Source organism: Mesoplodon bidens (genome assembly GCF_964165515.1).
Source record: "Mesoplodon bidens genome assembly, chromosome: 1".
NCBI lineage: Eukaryota > Metazoa > Chordata > Mammalia > Artiodactyla > Ziphiidae > Mesoplodon > Mesoplodon bidens.
The window spans coordinates 173193881-173215537 of record NC_138176.1 but is presented as its reverse complement, the minus strand read 5'-3'; the positions used below and the strand labels follow the sequence as shown (position 1 = coordinate 173215537).

Genomic DNA, 21657 nt, shown 5'->3' with positions numbered 1-21657 from the left:
TTTTTTTTTTTTTTTTTGCGTTACGCGGGCCTCTCACTGTTGTGGCCTCTCCCGTTGTGGAGCACAGGCTCCGGACGCGCAGGCTCAGCGGCCATGGCTCACGGGCCCAGCCGCTCCGCAGCATGTGGGATCTTCCCAGACCAGAGCACGAACCCGTGTCCCCTGCATCGGCAGGCGGACTCCCAACCACTGCGCCACCAGGGAGGCCCTAATTTTCCCTTTTAACAAAATTAAATGTTTCATAGTATTCTGTATGACCTTCCCCCTCCCAACCCCATTTTATTAAAAAAAATTTTTTTTTTTACTGCACCGTGTGGCAGGATCTTATTTCCCTGACCAGGGATGGAACCCGTGCCCACAGCAGTGGAAACGTGGCGTCCTAACCACTGGACCACCAGGAAGTTCCCCCAACCCCATTTAAAATAACACCCAAGTGGTCTACATAAAGCCAATTCTGGTAAATTAGGAGCAAAGGTTAAAGTACTGGTCCCAACTCTGTCCCTCATCATCAACAAATTTTTCTTTTTTCTTTTTGTCTGAAGGTGACTCACAGCAATGGCTAAATTAGTCATGCTGCTAATTTACCTCCAAAGGTTTATTTAGCACCTCAGAAATATCTTTTCTCTTGACATAAAGAAAAAAGACAATGAAATGCGCACACAACAGATTTTTAAAGAGATCATCAGGGACTTCCCTGGGAGTGGTCCAGTGGTTAAGACTCTGCGCTTCCACTTCAGGGGGGTGCGGGTTCGATCCCTGGTCAGGGAACTAAGATCCCACATGTGGCCGTGTGGCAAAAAAATTAAAGAGATAACATCATTCTGTGTATTAGGGAAGAATTTGTTTTTACTTAATTTCAACCTGAAAACAGTCATAGGAGTAGGAGGATAAAGAGGAAGGCCAAAAGTGTTTCAGCAGATAAGCAGGTACAAATACTCTTAGGGGCCAATGGTCCCTTCTCCAGCCCTGATTAAATTCTTATCACAACAGAAGAGAACCAGAGTTGAGGAAGGATAAAATATGTTCTGACTCAAAAGTGGCCCTATCCATGTCTTAGAGACTATGGTTTCAGAAACAGTAAAGGAAAGCTAATAAATCTGAAACATAAAAATTCAAACATCAGCAAGGAAAAGACATACATATCAAAATTGAAACTAGGGCTTCCGTGATGGCACAATGGTTAAGAATCTGCCTGCCAATGAAGGGGACACGGGTTCAAGCCCTGGTCCGAGAAGATCCAACATGCCGTGGAGCAACTAAGCCCATGTGCCACAACTACTGAGCCTGCGCTCTAGAGCCCACAAACCACAACTACTGAAGCCCGCGCACCTAGAGCCTGTGCTCTGCAACAAGAGAAGCCACCGCAATGAGAAGCCCGCACACCACAATGACAAGTAGCCCCCGCTCGCTGCAATTAGAGAAAGCCCACATGCAGCAACGAAGACCCAACGCAGCCAAAAAATATGTTAATTAATTTAAAAACATATATATATATATATATAAAATGAAACTAAAAGACAACAGACAAACTGGGAAAAAAAGATGTACACTTGTACAACAAATAATTTACAAAGACCCCATAAGAAAAAGATGAGCAATCAACCAAAACCAAAAAATGTGCAAAGGATACGAACAGGCACTTTACAGAAAATAAAATACAAATACAAATGGAACACAAATTTAGATGCTTAACCCTGCTCATAGTTAAAGAAATACAAACCAAAACACTTAAGATTTTCACCGGTCAGACTGGCAAAAACAGGCACTCTCTCCTACTACTGGAGGGGGTCTAACAGCAGAGACGGTAGGTAATCTGGCACTAACAAAATCTTTTTAAATTTATTTATTTATTTTTAATTAATTTATTTATTTATGGCTGCGTTGGTTCTTTGTTGCTGTGCGCGGCTTTCTCTAGTTGCGGTGCGGTGGCTTCTCTTGTTGTGGAGCACAGGCTCTAGGTGCGTGGGCTTCAGTAGCTGTGGCTCATGGGCTCTAGAGTGCAGGCTCAGTAGTTGTGGCACACTGGCTTAGTTGCTCCGTGGCATGTGGGATCTTCCAGGACCAGGGCTTGATCCCGTGTCTCCTGCATTGGCAGGCAGATTCTTAATCACTGTGCCATCAGGGAAGCCCCTTTTTAAATTTATTTTTATGTTTTTATTATGTAAGTCTCAGGTATATAGCATTATATTTCAAAACCTGTACACATTCCAGAGTGATCACCACCAAAAGTCTAGTTACCATCCATTGCTATAATCAAAAAATTTAAATTCTTTTGGGCAGCAATCACCTCTAGGAACTTACTCTTCAGATATACACATTAAAGTATATCAAGGGACTTCCCTTGTGGTCCAGTGGTTAAGAATCTGCCTTCCAATGCAGGGGACACGGGTTCGATCTCTGGTCGGGGAACTAAGATCCCACATGCCCTGGGGCAACTAAGCCCTCACGACACAACTACTGAGCATGTGGGCCACAACTAGAGAGCCCACATGCTACAACTACAGAGCCCACACGCTCTGGAGCCTGCACGCCACAACTAGAGAGCCTGTGCACTGCAACTACTGAGACCATGTGCCACAACTAGAGAGAAGCCCACATGCTGCAATGAGGAGCCCGTGCACCACAGCAGAGTATCCCGCATGCCACAATGAAGATCCCGCCTGCCGCAACTAAGACCCAACACATCCAAAAATAAAATAAATAAATAAATATTTTTAAAAAGAAAGTATATCAAGATATATCAACACACATGTACAAGGACACAGAAGCATGTTATAAAAGAAAAAAATGATGAACAATGTCAATTAAAGCACATTCATCCTATGGAATATCTTTATGTAATGATATGGAAAAACCTCTAACTCATTTTTTTTAACTCATATTCTTAAGTAAAAAAAACAAACAAACAAAAAAATCCTACCACACACACACACACACAAACCAGCAAACTTCAAAAGAACATGCATACAGTGCCGTTACACAGGGATTAGGTATGCGGTCAGTATACAAGGGAAAAATTTAGTAGTCAAAAAAAACCTTGAAAATCACTGCTCAAAATAACATTGAGCAGTAATTTTCATGCAAACTATAATTTGAGAATCAATGAACCAGAATAAAGGAAAAAGGAAAACAATGAAATTCTGAATTCAGCTATCTGGACATCTAAATGATCATGCCTTTAATACAACTATAAAGTCTCTAGTATTGAGTGGGAGATGGGTGAAAAGTCATACACATTCCTTGTTTTACTATTCTAACCTGTTTTAATATTAAACCTTTATGATCTTAAATAAATGTAAATATATATTTTGTTGTGGGGATTGTTCACTGTTGAGTCCCTAGCACTTAGAATAGTGCCTGGAACATAGTATTTGTTGGATGAATAAATGGAAAATGAACACCTGGTCTTGCTCAAAATGATCAATGAATGGATGCCAGATTAGAATAAAAATCTTGCTTATTGAAATCACAATGCAAATTGTTCTTTGTAGAAACAAAAACATCTTTATCTTTTTGAGAGCTGGTATTTCCTTTTGTGGTTTTAGGGAACTACTCTTTTTTGGCTGAGCCTCACAGCATGCGGAATCTTAGTTCCCTGACCAGGGATCGTACCTGCATCCCCTGCATTGGAAGCACAGAATCTTAACCACTGGATTACCAGGGAAGTCCCAGGGAACTACTCTTTACTACGCCCTTGGTAATTGTTCTCAAAACTTCCTAATGTAATCCCAACTTTAACAATTAATTCTCCATTCCAGTATGATTTCTATTCAGTTTAATGATTACAAGAGATATATATGACATATATATATAGCTAATCATATCCATATATATAATGAAATCCTCATATACAGATTTGTTCTGAGGTTAGCTAACTTTGGGGATTGATACTTGGGAGGAGGGAGGCAACTGTTTATTTTATACCTTTTGGTGCTCTTTGTCTTTTTTTGGCCATGCTGCTCATGGCATGCGGGATCTTAATTCCCTGACCAGGGATCGAACCCACGTGCCCTGCAGTGGAAGCACAGAGTCTTAACCACTGGACCGCCAGGGAAGTCCCCTTTTGGTGCTCTCTGAATTTTCTAACCATATAAAACATCAAAGGGATTTATATAGGTGATAGGCTTATGGGTCATTGTGGCTTTCTTTTACTTTTCTGTATTAAAAAAAAAATGACACTATTTTTTTTAACATCACAGTGGTACATTCGATACTAAATTAAACCCTCCAGAGTTTCCCCTAGATAGTTGACAATATGTTCAATCAGGGCACAAAGATGAAGCTAATCCAAAACACAGACCATGTGGACTAAGGAGGAAAATGTGAGAACGACAGAACGCCATTTCTCCTTCTTGTCTTCACAGAAACCCAGTAACACTTCATTGTGACAGAAACAACCACAATGCATGAAGTCAAGCCTCAACTCCAGACAACATCAAACACCATTCACTTTTCACAATGCTGGCTCCTCCTCAGAACAGTCTCAAAAAGCTCTCTCCAGATATTTTGAAAATTTGACTTTTGTTCTGAGAAAAATATATTAAATGAACTTCTGAATTCTCTGATTGGAAGAAATTAAACAAGAGTCTTAGATTTCATCTACTGGAAAATGTTTAGAGCTAACACTTACTAAAATGAACATAACTTTAAAAAAAATCTCTCCAATCCACACCCTTATTTGTTAATCTTTAAAGTTGTTGTTTGGCTTTGTTTTTAATAGTTCATATCTTTCTATTTTATACTTAAACTCTTCTGTCTACTTGGTTTGGCACACTCATAACTTAATAAGGGTCAATGACTACTTAGTTGGAGGAAAAAAAGAGAAATTACTCGCTAAGTTTGTTGCCAAGTTCTTGAAGAGCTTGCTCCTGTTCGTGATATATTTTTTTCAACTGGTGATTTTCATCCTGGAGGTGAAGGAACTCCTTCAAAACAATAAAAGACAGAAAATGCAATTTAAAAGAAACAAACTCCACACTGCATACATACAATTAAAGGATAGGAATGTATCCTTCAGCTTTTCATAAAAAATAGCTGCTCTAAAAAAAAAAAAAAAAAAAAAGGCTGCTCTATCAACTATCAGCTATTTTCCATTCATTTAATCTCCTTACTGATATTTTTAAAGAAGACCAGTATACTCTGTTTCCTTGGTATAAATGTAAATTATTATTTGATTCTCTTTTTAAATAACGTAACTGTCATCAAGATAGAATTTTTAAAGTTTTACCACCATTATTTACTTTTTTAAGACTAATGATTTGTTGGGTCTCATTTCTAAGATGAGATAAGGTGTCTTTCTCCTTTTGAAGATCTTCTTGCAAAGTTTGCCTCCATTCCTTCTCAATCTTCAGATCGGTTTCCAGTTGCACCCTTAAATGACAAATAATACAGAGAAGTTCAGTGTTATTTCTCACATGACAGTTGTACGTATTCTTCATTAACAGCATCTCTTTGGTTGATTACTTTCACCTTTGTAATGCAATTCTTCAGGCAGTTTCTTTCACAAATATTTTTTAGAAAACAAGTTCAGTAGCACAGGGTTTTCAGATCTCAAAGTCTCAGTTAATTTGTCAATCACAAAAACCTCTTGCTAAATGACAATTTGTCATTTATTAACTCTGTATACATAAATGCTGTATAAGCATGGAAAATGCCTGGAAGGGCACACCATGCTATTAAGACTGGTTATATCTTAGAAATGGAACCATGTTCTGGGCCATGAGAAAATTTTTACCACAAACTAATGAAAAGTATTGTTCTGATATAAGGATTACAGCAACCACAAAATCAATTCAACATCAGAAACAGAAAAATCAGCCCTGGTGCCAAGTGCTACTTTGCAGATTACTGTTGGAAGCTGACCCATTACAGTACAGAGCTAAGACCAGGGAGACACTAGAGGAAAATCCACACTGCCTGAAAATGCCAGTTCACATTTGAAAGCTCTATTTCATCATTCAAACAACAGGTGCTAGCTGGAAAAACAAAAGTAGTATTCTTACATTTTAGGAACCCCCCCCCAAAATAATTCCAATAATTATGGCTCATAAGTAGTTGTAACAGGTGAGGTATATACTAATAATACAATAGTTCCTAATACTGTACATTTTAAATTATAATGTTATGTCATAATATTGAGAATATCACCATATTACATTATATTTTTTGTGTTAATATGATTACTTTTGTTTCCTCATAAAGTTAGCATTTCCATCTACAGCCAAATTATTTTCAGTGAAGCAATTTTAGATTTTATAATTAAGGTTGAAGAGACAAGATACCTCAAAATGGAATTTACAAATTGTTGATAAATACCATTTCACCACAAATTTAAAAGGGATACAGAGGAACAGGTATATGTTACTAACACTGAAGTAAGCAAAGTACAGAGTGAGTGCATTGTTGAGTGGCCGCATGATCCAGAATCAGAAAAAACTGAGTGAAAAAGCAAAGGAAAAATTCTGTTTTTAAGTTATTTATTTATTTATTTATTTATTTTGTGCTCCTTTTCTTTTTTTTTTAATTAATTAATTTATTTATTTTTGCTGTGTTGGGTCTTTGTTTCTGTGCTAGGGCTTCCTCTAGTCGTGGCAAGTGGGGGTCACTCTTCATCGCGGTGCGCGGGCCTCTCTTGTTGCGGAGCACAGGCTCCAGACGCACAGGCTCAGTAATTGTGGCTCACGGGCCCAGTCGCTCTGCGGCATGTGGGATCTTCCCAGACCAGGGTTCGAACCCGTGTCCCCTGCATTAGCAGGCAGACTCCCAACCACTGCGCCACCAGGGAAGCCCAAGTTATTTTAAATATATTGTCAAAACACATGTTGACCACCAAGGGCAGAAACCATAAAGGTAAAAAAAAGGGAAAATAGAACTATATAAAAATGTAAAACGTCTAAATGAAAAAAAACCCACTATGAACAAAGTTTAAAAATAAACTATAGGGCTTCCCTGGTGGCGCAGTGGTTAAGAATCCGCCTGCCAATGCAGGGGACACGGGTTCAAGCCCTGGTCCGGGAAGATCCCACATGCTGCGGAGCGACTAAGCCCATACACCACAACTACTGAGCCTGCACTCTAGAGCCCATGAGCCACAACTACTGAAGCCTGCATGCCTATAGCCCGTGCTCTGCAACAAGAGAAGCCACCGCAATGAGAAGCCCCCGCACCGCAAAGAGGAGTAGCCCCCACTAGCCGCAACTAGAGAAAGCCCGTGAGCAGCAACTAAGACCCAACGCAGCCAAAAATAAATAAATTAATTAATTTTTAAAAAACACACACAAAAAAACTATAAACTTAGAAAACATTTTCACTGTATGTGAAAAACCCACAGTAAACACATAAAGAGCTCTTATATAAATAAATATTAAAAAACTGAACACCACAGAGGAAAAACTAGAGGCTATGAACTGGCAATTCACAAAATAAAGAAATACAAAAGGCTATTACTAGTAATCAAAGATATGCAAACTCAAACAATAAAGCACAATTTTTCAGGCTAAATGATTCCTTTAGGTTAACTGAGATACGATAGTGTAGACCTATAGTAACTGATATGATACAATGTCCATAATGTAGTAAATACAATAAACAAGCTACTAAAGAGCATGTAGCATGATCCTCTTTCTATTGATAAAAAGCAAAAAATATCTATGCATACCCAAAAAGAATGTTCATCAAAATGTGAGAAAAAGGTATATCCAGGGAATTCCCTGGCGGTCCAGTGGTTAGGACACCACACTTCCACTGCAGGGGGCTTGGGTTTGATCCCTGGTTGGGGAACTAAGATTCCCTCATGCCATGAGAGCAGCCAAAAAAAAAAGGTATCTCCCATATTTATTTTCTTCACTTTTTTCCATATTTTCTTACATTTGGTCAACAGCATGTAATGTTTTCATAATCAGAAACCAAAGAAAGTTATTTCCATTTTAGGTGAAAAATTGGAATTTGTTTTTCTTGGACAAGGTCCCAACTGCCTATTTCTACAGAAACAGTTCCAATTTTTCTGATGGACCCCCTTGATCTCCAAATTGTTAACATGTTTATGCTCTACCAAAATGGCACCTAATGAGAAATGAAATTACTTTCACAGTTTCAGCAGGGACAAACATCTTCTCTCCACAGCTGTACCCAAGACCTATTGAGTAGGTTAGCCCTACAGGGAAGGACCAGGTCCCTGGAGCATTATTCGGGTCATCCTTTAGGCAGGGATCAAATAGAGGCATCATTGTAGAATTAATATCAGACTTGTCTTACCTACCCTTTTGTCAAGCTCTAGAAAAATGATTCAGTAACACAGAGTACTGAAGTTTCAAGATTGTATTCTATTGACTGGCAAAGTGTCCCAGTCTTGCTTTTCACATTTTTCCATATTTCAGGGTATAGGGACTTAAACAACAAAACCCTTGGCACCATTAATAAACTTGATGACTTAAATGTTCTTTGTGATTTCTGTTGCCAAGGGAGTCCTGAAAGTGCTTTTGTGGAAGTCTTAAAATTAAGAGAAAATGTTCGTTTGCCAAGTGGTGGGATTTTTTTGGTGGGGGGGGTGGTGCGTGTGAGTTTTAGTTTCACAATTTACAAATGATGTAAGTTTCCAACCAAGGTAATACTCCCTGGCCTAAAGCCTTATTCTATATACCAATTTCTCAAAATGTTATTCTTGTGGTAGATTTAAAAGGAACTTAATTTGGTTCTGAACAAGGTGGAGTAAACACATTTCTACCTATCCCTCCAACTAAGTACAGTTAAAATCTCTAGACATTATATATAAACAAACATAAGAATATTCTGAAAGGGGGAGAGAAGAAAGCAGACCAGCTAGGAACGCCAGGATTCAAGGAATAACATGGTGATGAGTTCCCTGAGGCTTCTTTTTGCCTTCTTTATAGCTCTGACTGGATGTAGAAGAAGCCCACAACCCACAAACAGCAATGGGCACAGACAAAAAAAAGGCCCAAGAAAAGCCTACTCTCTCCTGCCAAAGAGCTAGGAAGAAGTAGCCTAGCGTGATAGAAACCTTTTGTACGATAAATGTCCTATTCCAAAAAAAAAACACCAGAGGAAAAAACCATGCCCACCCCAACCACTGTCAGCAAAAGCCAAATGGGGAGCCTAGTTTCTACCCTCACCTGGCAATAATGAGGCATCCCTCCCAATTCCCACTGTTGTAGATTCAGAGAAAGAGCCAAGTGCGGACTTTTTTACCACCACCCAGCAGTAATGAGGTATCTCTCCCCATCCACCTCTACGGTATTAGTGGAAGTCACATAGAGAGCGTGGACCTTTATCCTTATGCATCAGTAACAAGGCATTTCCCACCCTCCCCACAGTGTCAGCAAAGGCCAAGTGGGGAGCTTAGATTTCAACCCTGGCCTGGGGTTAGTGAGGTACCTCTCCCACTCCCCTCCAGGATGGTGTCAGCACAGACCAAGAGGGAAGCATGGACTCCACTCCCACTTGATGGTAACAAGGCACCACTCTCCCTCTCCACAGTGTCAATGGAGACTGAGTGGAAAACACAGATTTCAATCCCTGCCCACTAGTTAGGCACCCTTCTCCATTCCATCCAGGATGGTCCTGGGCTTCTATCCCCACTTGGTATGAAGAGTCAGTGTCCACGTTCCCCTGCTGGTGTGGTTTCAGTAGAGGACTGCTAAAATGTAAGATTTAAGTAAGATGCAGTCTCATAACATAGTTCCCAAAATGTCCAGAATGCAGTTGAAGAATACCTGTCATACCAAGACCCAGGAAAAATCAACAGATTCCAGGAAAAATCAACAGATGGCAACATGTCAGATAATTCAAGATGTTGGATTTAACTAATAAGAATTTTAAAGCAGCCATCATAAAAATATTCCCATGACCAATTAAGAATATGCTTGAGGAACCCTCCTACACTGTTGGTGGGTATGTAAATTGGTAAAACCACTATGGAGAACAGTATGGAGGCTCCTTTAAAAACTAAAAATAGAGCTACCATACAATCCTGCAATCCCACTCCTGGGCATATACCTGCAGAAAACAGTAATTCGAAAAGATACATGCACCCCAATGTTCACTGCAGCACTATTTACAATAGCCAAGACATGGAAGCAACCTAAATGTCCATCGACAGATGACTAAATAAAGATGCGTTATATTTATACAATGGAATATCAGTCAGCCATAAAATGCCATTTGCAGCAACACAGACGGACTTAGAGATTATCATACTAAGTGAAGTAAGTCAGACAGAGAAAGACAGACATCATATGATATCACTTACTTGTAGAATCTAAAAAAAATGAGATAAATGAACTTATTTACAAAACAGAAATAGAGTCACAGACATAGAAAACAAACTTATGGTTACCAAAGGGGAAAGGGGGGAGTTTGGGATCAACATATACACACTACTATATATAAAATAGATAACCAACAGGTCCTACTGTCTAGCACAGGGAAGTATACTCAATATTTTGTAATTACCTATAATAACCTATAAGGGAAAATAATCTGAAAAAATATATAGATGTATGTATAACTGAATCACTCTGCTGTACCCCTGAAACTAACACAACATTGTAAATCACCTATAGTTCAACTAAAACAACAAAACAAAAAACTCCCAAAATGTCATTTCCTCTACCTGGAAATTCCCTCTCCTGCCCAGATAGTGACTTAGACTCTTGGGTATCATTTAAAATAGTTTATATTTTACCTCCTCTGAAAAAAAAAGAATATGCTTGAAACAAATTCATAAATAGGAAGTTTTGAAAGGAAGAAAGGAAATTTTAGAAGGGAAGAACAGTCAAACGGAAATCTTAGAACTGAAAAATAAAATAATCTCACTGTATGGTCTCAACAGGAGAATGAAGATGATGAGGAAAGAATGAATGAATTTCAAAACAGAACAACAGAGATTACCCGATCTGAACACAGAAAGAAAACTGACCGAAAAAAAAAAATAGTGTCAGGGTCCTATGGGACTACTAAAAAAAAGATCTAACATTCATGATATGAGAGTCCCAGAAGAAGAGGAGAAAGCAGGTGGAACTGAAAAAAAATATCTGAAGAAATAATGGCTGAAATTTTTCCAGATTTGGCAAAGATAAGCCTAATGACCCAAGAAGCTGACCAAAGGCAAAAAAGGATAAATCCAAAGAAAGAATCTTGAGGGTAACTAGAGGAACAATGATTCAAATGACAGTCTACCTTTCATCAGAAACTACGAAGACCAAAAGAAAGTGGCACAACACTTTTCAAATGCTGAAAGAAAAGAACTGTCAACTCCGAATTTTAAGGATATTCTGAAAATATCCTTCAGAAATAAGGTGAAATCAAGACATTCTCAGATGAAAGAGAACTAAGGGAATTTGTTGCCAACAGATCTACCTTAGAAGAATGGCTAAATGAAGTTCTTCAGACACAAAGAAGGAAACTTGGAGCATCTAATTTTTTGGCCAACCCAATATATAACTCTTTATTTTCTATTGGCCAACCCAATATATAACGAATTTTTTGGCCAACCCAATATATAACTCTTTATTTTCTATTGTTGTTTTGCTGTTTTCTTTAATAACAAAGTGGTACATATTTATTGGGGAAAAAAATACTGATGTTTATAAAGTAAAAAGTAAAATACCCCTGTCAATTTACCATCACTCCCTTGAGATAATCATTTTCCAGAATCTGTATTCTTTAAACTCTTTTCTATGTATATGTAAATACACACATATACAGTTTTAATTTTATAAAAAATGAGATAATACTTAGCATACTGTCGGCAACTTACTTTTTTCAATTCAGTGACATATACTGACATCTTTCCTAGCTGGTAATATATAGATCTATCATATGAAGTACTAATAAAAATGTTTTCAGAAAGTATCACTTTCTTTGATAACATAAGTTCCTTTGAGTTACAAAGGCCTATTATACTCAGTATCTAGAAACATAATGGCCATCAGTTTAATGCTGAACAACAGCAAAAAGAATAAAACTCTCCTTGAGCAAGAAGATAGCAAGACAGTTGAAAGTACTCTATAAACAATAAAGGGAGCAAAAACATAAGTTTTATCACAATTATGCTTTCTAGTTTTCTTTTTTTTCTTTTTTTTTTTTGGAAGGAGAACTCCACAACCTAGCCAGCATCATTAAATAAATAAAAATATAGGTTGTCTACCATTATGTGCAAAAAAATTGGGGGGGGGGAAGAGGGGGAAATTATGTTAATACAAGTATTTATTTCCAAGTATACTCACAGCTGTTTCTCCTTTTGGGAGATTTGTTTCTGCAGACCATCGAATTTACTCTGGCATTCTTGTAGATATTTCTTGTCCTCATCTTCAGTGTCCATTTGCGCCTTCTCTGCTTGCTGCAATCTGGTGTAATTCAAATCAACTTTGGGTAAAACTGAGGCTAGAACTAGGGTGTAAAAGGGTGAAGAAGACAAATAAAAGAAAAATGGGGAAATAGAAACATTTCTAAATGAAAACAAAGTTTGGGGGAAAACTCACAAACTCAAACGTGAAAGAGCCACACAATGTCTAGAAATTGTTTTGTGATTTTTTTCAATATAACACATAATATACCCAGAATACTATCTTCAAATGTGCTTTATTTCTTGTTGATAATTAACAATGCAAAGCAATATAGCCTTTACCACTTACGTAAAGCATAATGAGTTAACTTTCAAAGTATAATACGTGTGTTACTGCCTTTTTACAAAACCATGAAAAGTATAGTACTTATGTCTACACTAGGTGAAGAAGCCACATTGTTATATATTATGCTAGGATGTGTATGCTAGGAATCAAGTGTGCTACAAGGCCAAGAGCAAAGACCTGCAATTACTTCAAATAACAGCCAAGTCCTCCCTATAGAATCTTTATACATTTACTAAATTATGCCAATGTTCTGTGTGTGTTTATATGTGTTTTAAGATTCAAAAGAATTTATTACTAGTTGGCAACATTCTCTAGAGATCATTTTTGTTCCTCATCACTGAATTTTTTGAATTAGCTTAAAATGTGAATTTCTTTTTTTCTGTTTTTATTTGTAAGTCATTGCTTCTCCCTGTGCTTAGCTCCACTCCCTGCCTCCTATGGCCATCTAGGATTTCTTAGATTTAACGTCACTACTTTTATAAGAAAACATCTCCCAAGTATTCAAGGGACATTAAGTCCTTGTAGGGAATCAAAAGAGAAATTTCTATTCAACTAACCAAAAAAATTACCTCTTCTTTTCTTCCTTAAAACCATGCCAATGGCGCGACCTTCACACATTTCAAAAGTATAAAGGCCACTTCCGAAAAAAGAGAGTAATGTAACATTCAAGTTATCTCTAAATCTAAATTTAAATTTAAAATATTAAGATGGAGATATGGGAGACCCAAGCTTTTCTCTAAGGGTACAGAAATGGAAATAAAAGTCAGAGTGAGGTAGGCCTTGAAGTTGTGCTATCACAGAAGAGGGCTAAGGGGAACTGGAAAATCAAGGAGCTAAAGCGTAAGATGATGGCCAATCTGGGTTATAAACTATTTTAAAACATAGTAAAAAACCAGTAAAGGAGCTAGTAGGCAAAGAGTGGGCCAATGGGGAAAAAGGTCTGTGCCAACACATTGTGAAACCAAAGATTAACTTATTATTAAACAATTTTTATATTTTCCATCAAAAAGTAGCTAAAAAGATAAAACTGCATTCGAAAATTCTGACCTTCAAAGGGTCAATACTCAAATAAGCCCTTGTGCACAAGGTATGAGGAATTTTTGGAAATCCAAGTGCACCCACTCTGCTTTATGGCAGTGTATTACCACAGCAGCTGATCAAGAAGTGTACAGGGTTCCTAATACCCTTTCAGAACACATAATAGCATAAATTCTTTTTCAATTTAATATATTATAAAATTGTTGGTTCTCTTTTAGTCTGTTTGAATACAAGTGGTTTTCAGAAAGATATATCTTTGACCAGCTTGTACTGGTCCTGAGTGTCACTGCTGGCACATTTCACCAATGACATTGCAATTGTTCTAGTTTGAGTTAACAAATCATTGTCACTTCATAATGGAATGGACAGAAATCAAAAACAGAAAAAGGTAATAAAGATGTCCAAAATGTAAAAATGGGGATAAAGAAAACAAAAAAGAAAAAAGAAGAAAGAGGATGTCAATAAAAGAATATTCATGTCAATAAAGCATTAATAGTTATGTTTTTCATAAGTAGATTCAAAGAAAGCAATGATAAGACATATGTTGACACCAACATGACAGGTCAATGGAAATACATTACACTTTCCAACAATAAAAGTGAAAAATGCCAATATAAAACAATTCAATTTAAACAAAATTATTTCCTGGGTTAGGTTGAGGGTCCTAGCTCAAAGAAACACCACTAAACTGCCAACTCAGAAAGCTTGATTTCACATAAAGGGATGGTGAATGACAAGGGATATGACAATCAATATGCATGGAAATCAATCAGGGATAATTCCACCATGGATTTTGTTCATTTTTCACTTTTTCGAGGTTTTTATTTGTGTATTTGTTTTATGTAATACATTGAACCAAATGAAACTGCCGATATTAGGCCTTTCTAAATAATCTACAAAATGGCAAGTTCAAATGAATCAGGCTAATATAAAGCAACTTGATTCCATGCAACAACCAAAACAAAAAAGGCAAAATTCTGCTGGGCTTTAAAAAAAATTCCTAATCTAAATTTTCCTAATGGTCTTTGTGGCAGGTGTCAGAGTTGAATAAAGAAAAGGGGGGTAAAGAAAGGAAAAAAGAAACTAAGACTGGAAATGCTGTACCTTTGTTCCAGCTGCCTCATGGCTGCAGTAATTTTATTGGTTTTTTCTTCTAGTCGGGCAATTATTTCATTTTTTTCTTTCAAATCAGCTTCAGAGCCCTATTTAGAAAAACATAAAAGCTACAGTGGTTTTGATTTTTTTTTTTTTTTTTTTTTTTTTGGTATGTGGGCCTCTCACTGCTGTGGCCTCTCCCGTTGCGGAGCACAGGCTCCGGACGCGCAGGCTCAGTGGCCATGGCTCACAGGCCTAGCCGCTCCGCGGCATGTGGGATCCTCCCAGACCGGGGCACGAACCCGTGTCCCCTGCATCGGCAGGCGGACTCTCAACCACTGCGCCACCAGGGAAGCCCGGTTTTGATTTTTAAACCTGAATATCTATAAGCTTTGTATACCATTTTGCTATGGGATTGTTCTTTGAAATGAGCAGAGTTTATTTGTTGATTAAAATACTCCTAGATGCACCCCTATGTTCATAGCAGCACTATTCACAATAGCCAAGACATGGAAACAACCTAACTGTCCATCAACAGATGAATGGATAAGGAATATGTGGTACATATATACAATGGAATACTACTCAGCCATAAAAAAGAAAGAATGCCATTTGCAGCAACATGGATGCAACCAGAGATTATCATACTAAGTGAAGTAAGTCAGAAAGAGAAAGACAAATACCATATTATATCGCTTATATGTGGAATCTAAAATATGGCACAAATGAAAACTATCTATGAAACAGAAACAGACTCACAGAGAACAGACCTGTTGTTGCCGAGGGGGAGGGGGAGTGGGGGAGGGAGAGACTGGGAGTTTGGGGTTAGTAGATGCAACGTATTACATATAGAATGGATGAACAACAAGGTCCTACTGTATAGCACAGGGAACTATGTTCAATATCCTGGGATAAACCATAATGAAAAAAATATTAAAAAGAATGTATATGTGTGTATAACTGAGTCACTTTGCTATACAGCAGAAATTAACACAACATTGTAAATCAACTATACTTCAATAAAAAATAAATTAAAAATAAAATACTCCTAGATATAATAAAGCAGTACTACTACAACTAGTCTTCATTTAAAATGTAATAAAGGGAGAATTCCCTGGTGGTCCAGTGGTTAAGACTCTGAGCTTTCACTGCCGAGGGTGCTGGTTCAATCCCTGATCGGGAAACTAAGCTCCCACAAGCTGTGCAGCAAGGTCAAAAAAAAAAAAAAAAGTAATAAAGGAAAAAAAAAACCTCAGCCTTCAATATTTTCAGAAGATGACAGAATAAACTCATGTAAAATACACTATTTTTTCAAATTAAATTGTAAAGGGCTTTTGGCAACAAATCTACTTAACAGCAATGTCACTTTATTAGAAAATTTGTAACAATTATAGTAAAGCATTTCAATCAAAATTAAATCTCTTAGGACTATACTGTGTAAAGAAGTTTACAAAAATGTCTTGCACATTTTGACTGAATTTTCCCAAAAGATTTAAGCTTCATCTGTTAATCTTTCAGCATTAAGAAACAAATTCAGGTAATTTTTTTGTTTGTTCTTTGACATTGCTACATTTCTTCAGCTTCCATTTAGGAAGTCACTGGTTTTTACTACCGACATGGCACAATTAAAATGGGCTCATATCTCTTAAAAACTGAATTTTCATACAAACATTCATTTCAATTTATTTTTTATTTATATATATATTTTTGGCTGCATTAGGTCTTAGTTGCAGCACATGGGATCTTTCGTTGCAGCGCGTGGGCCTCTCTCTAGTTGTGGGGTACTAGTTTTCTCTTCTCTAGCTGTGATGCGCAGGCTCCAGGTGCACGGGCTCTGTAGTTTGCGGCACACAGGCTCTCTAGTTGAGGCACGTTAAGTCCAGTATTTGTGGCGCGAGGGCTTAGCTGCCCCACTGCATGTGGGAACCTAGTTCCCCGACCAGGGACGGAACCGCATCCCCTGCATTGGAAGGTGGATTCTTTACCACTAGACCACCAGGGAAGTCCCTCATTTTCAATTTATATAACAAGAAGTTCCAAGAATTTGAGAACATTCCTTACCTGCAACTTTTGATACATCTCTATGTTAATTGCTTTAACTTCCTCTAGTTGTTGTCGAAGGCCTATCAGAGTATCTTGTTTCTCATGTATATCTTTCTCCAACAACTTCATGGCAAGTTCAATCTCATGTTTCATACTAACTTGTACCGCCAGCTCATTCTCCACATCCTGCAATTCAATACAGCCTCAATTCACACACTGCTTCAGGATGTCAAAGTCAGATACACAACAGTTAATGACAACAAAAAGGAGTTACTATTTATTATGCAGACTACTCCTTTTGAGTTATAAGCCCCATTATAGGGAATTAACTAGGCTCTATAAGAACATTCTAAATATTTTCAAATGCACATTTTGTAAAATGAAAGCATTTTCCACATTATATTAATTATCACTATTTTAATGGCTAGAGAATTATGTATTCTTATGCCTCATAAACTCAGTATTAATTTTCCTTAAACAAAGAAATGAAGTAGTCCATATCAGTAAAGGCCAAAGATAAATCAAAAATCCCATTTCACAAAGTTTTAATTTCTTCTCTTCAAGAATTTTACATCAGAAGGATCCTAACATTAAAGACAAAGAGCAAAAGGGATGGAAAGGCTGGCAATACTCTCTTCTTGACCTGGTTTGGTTACACAGGTATTTATGTCATAATCCATCAAGCTACATATTTGTATTTTTCTGTCAGTATTTCATAATTTAGAAAGGTTAAAAAATAAGTTAATTTTAAATATGACTTAACTATTTGAATATTGATATCTGAATACATCATTCTATTCTATTTTTCATAATGCTGGTCACAAACTACTCATTTCACAAACACAGACTGTAACATAGTTTAAAACCACTGTTTAAAAAACACTGACACAACAGGAGTTTAAAAGAATTTGAAGGGACTAAGGGGATCAGATTGCTATCCCACACCAAGGAAGATAAGGCTGATAGAGATTTTAAGTGGTGCTTAAGGGTAAATTATCATTTTTACTAATGTAACTGTAATGTAACCTACTTGTCTTAACTGAGATTCATCTCGAAGCTGCCTTCTGGCTTCATTGTACATTTCATCTAGCCCCTGCCTAGAATGCTTATATGTTTGAAGCTCAGTTTCCACATCTACTTTGGTAACCTAGGAAGAAAACATAAAACTTTTAATTTCTATAATCACTACTATTAATTAATACAGCACAGATATATCCAGTCTATGCAAAGGTCCCCAAAAGGGCTATTTCTGATGCAAGACAATCTGTCTGCAATCAATCTATACTTACTTCTAGGTGCTGCTGTGTTTTCATTAAAATCAATTTATTTTCACTTCGTAATTGATGATTTTCTTCTTGGAGTTTAATGATATTATTCTTTGCTATTGCTAACTAAAAATAAAACAGGGGCAAGAAAAAAAGATTTTAAACATCTTTATTTATACTTGCTTTACAGGTTATGTTCATGACTATAACAACAGAAAATAAAATTTGAAAACTTGTGAAACATCTCTCACATCTACAGAAATTTTCATAAGAAAAATGTGCTCCTATTATCCCAAGATACCAATTAAAGAAATTATACTCTTATTTCTATTTCCTTTTGTTAGCCAGTCAAATCGTATGTTAGTAGAAACATATTGCTTATATGATTTATAATATGTCCTGAATACAAAGTGCATGAGTAAGCATATGAAGAATTATATGGTAAACAGTTAAGACTGTAAAGACTTGTGTAAAGACAAAAACATCTGTAAGGAAAGTTCTGCTATTATTGAAAATGTAACACAGACATTCATGATAATCAAATAGGACACCCTTGTGAAATCTGGGCATGCTGAGTGACTGATGATCACAAATATGAGACAGCTCTCACTCTCAGAGTTAAATATGAATGACTAAGTGATTTGGCTCTGAAGCCTAGAATGAAAAGAGGGATCCTAGGAAAGGAAAGCAGGAACTACTCCCCAATGTTGGCTTGCAAATAAATTTCTGAACACTTGGTCAGAAAGGCAACTCGAACTTCACAGTGTGCCTATTATGGTCAAGAAGAGGCACAAACTAGTGAGGAGCTCTCTCTAAGGGTCCCAATCTATCAAACTATCAAATGGTCCTAAACTATCAAAATGAAAATGCAGTCATGCAAACAGTCATGTGCTTCCTGGTTTGGGAAAATTAGGCCAGTTCTAAAAGAAATATGAATTTTAATTAACATGTAAAGTAGGGTTCATAGCACTAATAACAGATTTCTTCCTCTAGCCTAAATAATTCTGAAAATGGAAAGCAATAATTTTTTTAAAATTTTATTTTATTTTTATTATTTATTTTTGGCTGCATTGGGTCTTCATTGCTGCGCGGGCTTTCTCTAGTTGCAGCGAGTGCCGGCTACTCTTTGTTGCGGTGCGTGGGCTTCTCACTGCAGTGGCTTCTCTTGATGCGGAGGATGGGCTCTAGGCTCGTGGGCTCTAGAGTGCAGGCTTAGTAGTTGTGGCGCACGGGCTTAGTTGCTTCGCGGCATGTGGGATCTTCCTGGACCAGGGCTTGACCCCATGTCCCCTGCATGGCAGGCAGATTCTTAACCACTGAGCCACCAAGGAAGTCCGGAAAGCAATAATTCTATGGTTAGATAGATTAAAAAAAAAAAAAACTTATCTCAAAAGTAACTTTACAAATAGTATTAAAAAGAGATCTGAGGGAGTTCCCTGGTGGCCTAGAGGTTAGGATTCGGCACTGTCACAGCTGTGGCCGGGGTTCAACGCCTGGCTGGGGAACTGAGATCCCACAAGCTGTGCAGCATGGCCAAAATATTTTTTTTGAAGTTTTTTTAAAAAGTTAAAAAAGAGAGCTGAGGTAAATTTCTGGTTCTGCAACCACCAGACAACTACTTCGACAATGCAGGAAACCAGAGCACATGGGATGAGTTTTACACATGGGAGGATGGAGAAAGGGCGTACACGATCATGGAGTGATGCTTGTAAGGAAAAGTAATCTGAATAGGAGAACACGAGGGACAGGATCATTTTAATGGTAATTTCTAACTATAGGTGATACAGGTCATCCAGGTTAAAAAATGAGACTCATGGTTTATTTATAGAAGAGTTGTATGCATTTCATCTTTGGGGCTCATTTCTAGAAGCTGAGTATCTCAAACAATTCACAGATTCACCTAAGAATTTGCCAGAGAATACATGGTTTCTTTAGAACTTATGATCATCAATTACAACTATACTATAAGTATTCCATCATAATGATGAAAATGTGTTTGTGTGTGTGCGTGCACGTTTAATGCATTCATACTTAAAATGGAAAAGGATCACCAATACTAGGTCCATGAAAGGCAATTATCCATGGTTAGGTGACAATACCTCTTCAATCAGCTTAGTATTTGACTTTTCTAAAGAGTCAACTCTTGAATGGAGACTGCTGACTGTGCTGCTGAAATTAATAAAGAAAAAACTCATTCAGAATCACACAAACTCACAAAGGCAAGAAAAAGTATGTTATCCTGGACTCATCATGTTGACTGACATGCACCAACTGCCCTGTCTGAATTTTTGATTGTGGGAAATTTCATTAAGTTGGAGAACTTCAGCTGACTAACAGCAATAAAATCTGTAGCAAAAGAATAAAATTTTCTATTAAAATTCCATTTGATGCTGCTCATTATATTTTGCTGTCTTCTTAGGGTCCTTCTTATATTTAACTTATAACATTTAGGAATTAAAATTCCACACAAAGATTACTAAATATTGTTAAAACTAAATTCAAAATTATTTTAAGTTTAGGATGAATTTTAAATGTCCACTTTATAATTAAGTGGCTTAATGAAGCTTGTAAATAGTGGTCTTCAACACAAGCTCCCTCTGGTCACCCTCTCCACTTTCATAATAACTTAAAGACCTCCCAAGTCACCCATGGTTTGGGAAATGTGAATATGAGACACCCAGCATCAGGTATCCAATCAGCCTGCAGCTAAGCAATCACCCGTCTTTCAAGGATAGAGTCAAAAGTCAGGTTACAGTATATGAACAAATTTGTTCTGTGAATTTTTACTTAAATCGATCAAGATTGGACATTATTGTACATTTTACTGAGTCGTTTTTCAAGGCCTGCTTGATTCTACCATCTCAAACTTTCTCTAATATAAAATGAAATATGCTGTATACGTTACAGTAAAATCTATAATAGATTCAACAAATTTTATACTAGCCTCAGAAGTAAGTAATGGCATATTAGTTTAACTGATGAAACAAGAAAAATGTTTTTCTACTCATATTAAATCATTTTTAAAATACAATCATTCTTAGGTAAACAACTTGAATTTTTCACAAACAGCACAAGGGTATCCTGATGGTGATATGTAATAAGTACAGGACTAGGAGATGGAAGACCAAGTTTATAGTCCCTGCTTTTCTACTTTCTAACTGTTTCACCTTCAAAGCTGTAAAACCTTTCTGAGCTTCAGTTTCCTTATCTATAAAATCAGACAATGATATTTGCCCTACTTTTATGTGAGAATCAATAAAATAATAATCAAAAAGCACTTAAAAACAATAAACGCTCAACAGTTGTTTTCTTTAAGTGAAGGATAAGTGAGTTCTGTTTTTTCTGTTTTCTATACTTTTGAAATATTCTAAATGTACAAGAACTACTTTCTAAAGAGACAAACAATAAAAAAGTTAATACATAAAATATACAAAAGTAAGGTACCAGTATTGCTGTAACTGAATAATACACATAATTGAAAAGGGAATGAGAAAGCTCTTCTGAACTGAATGAAGTAAACTCTAAAGATAAACAGTTGAGTAGGAATAGTAAAGTACAGACTAGTGTAA

The 21657-nt window shown here is 36.9% G+C and overlaps 1 protein-coding gene across 1 annotated transcript in view; it reads right to left on the bottom strand.

Moving 5' to 3' along the window:
* Window positions 1-21657, bottom strand: part of RUFY2 (RUN and FYVE domain containing 2) — a 50904-nt gene that overhangs the window by 12594 nt on the left and 16653 nt on the right. Inside the window, 8 exon segments of the mRNA XM_081224360.1 lie at window positions 4831-4925; window positions 5241-5370; window positions 12243-12362; window positions 14790-14887; window positions 16842-17009; window positions 17854-17970; window positions 18113-18214; window positions 20188-20257. Coding sequence (XP_081080486.1) covers window positions 4831-4925; window positions 5241-5370; window positions 12243-12362; window positions 14790-14887; window positions 16842-17009; window positions 17854-17970; window positions 18113-18214; window positions 20188-20257 — 900 coding nt within the window.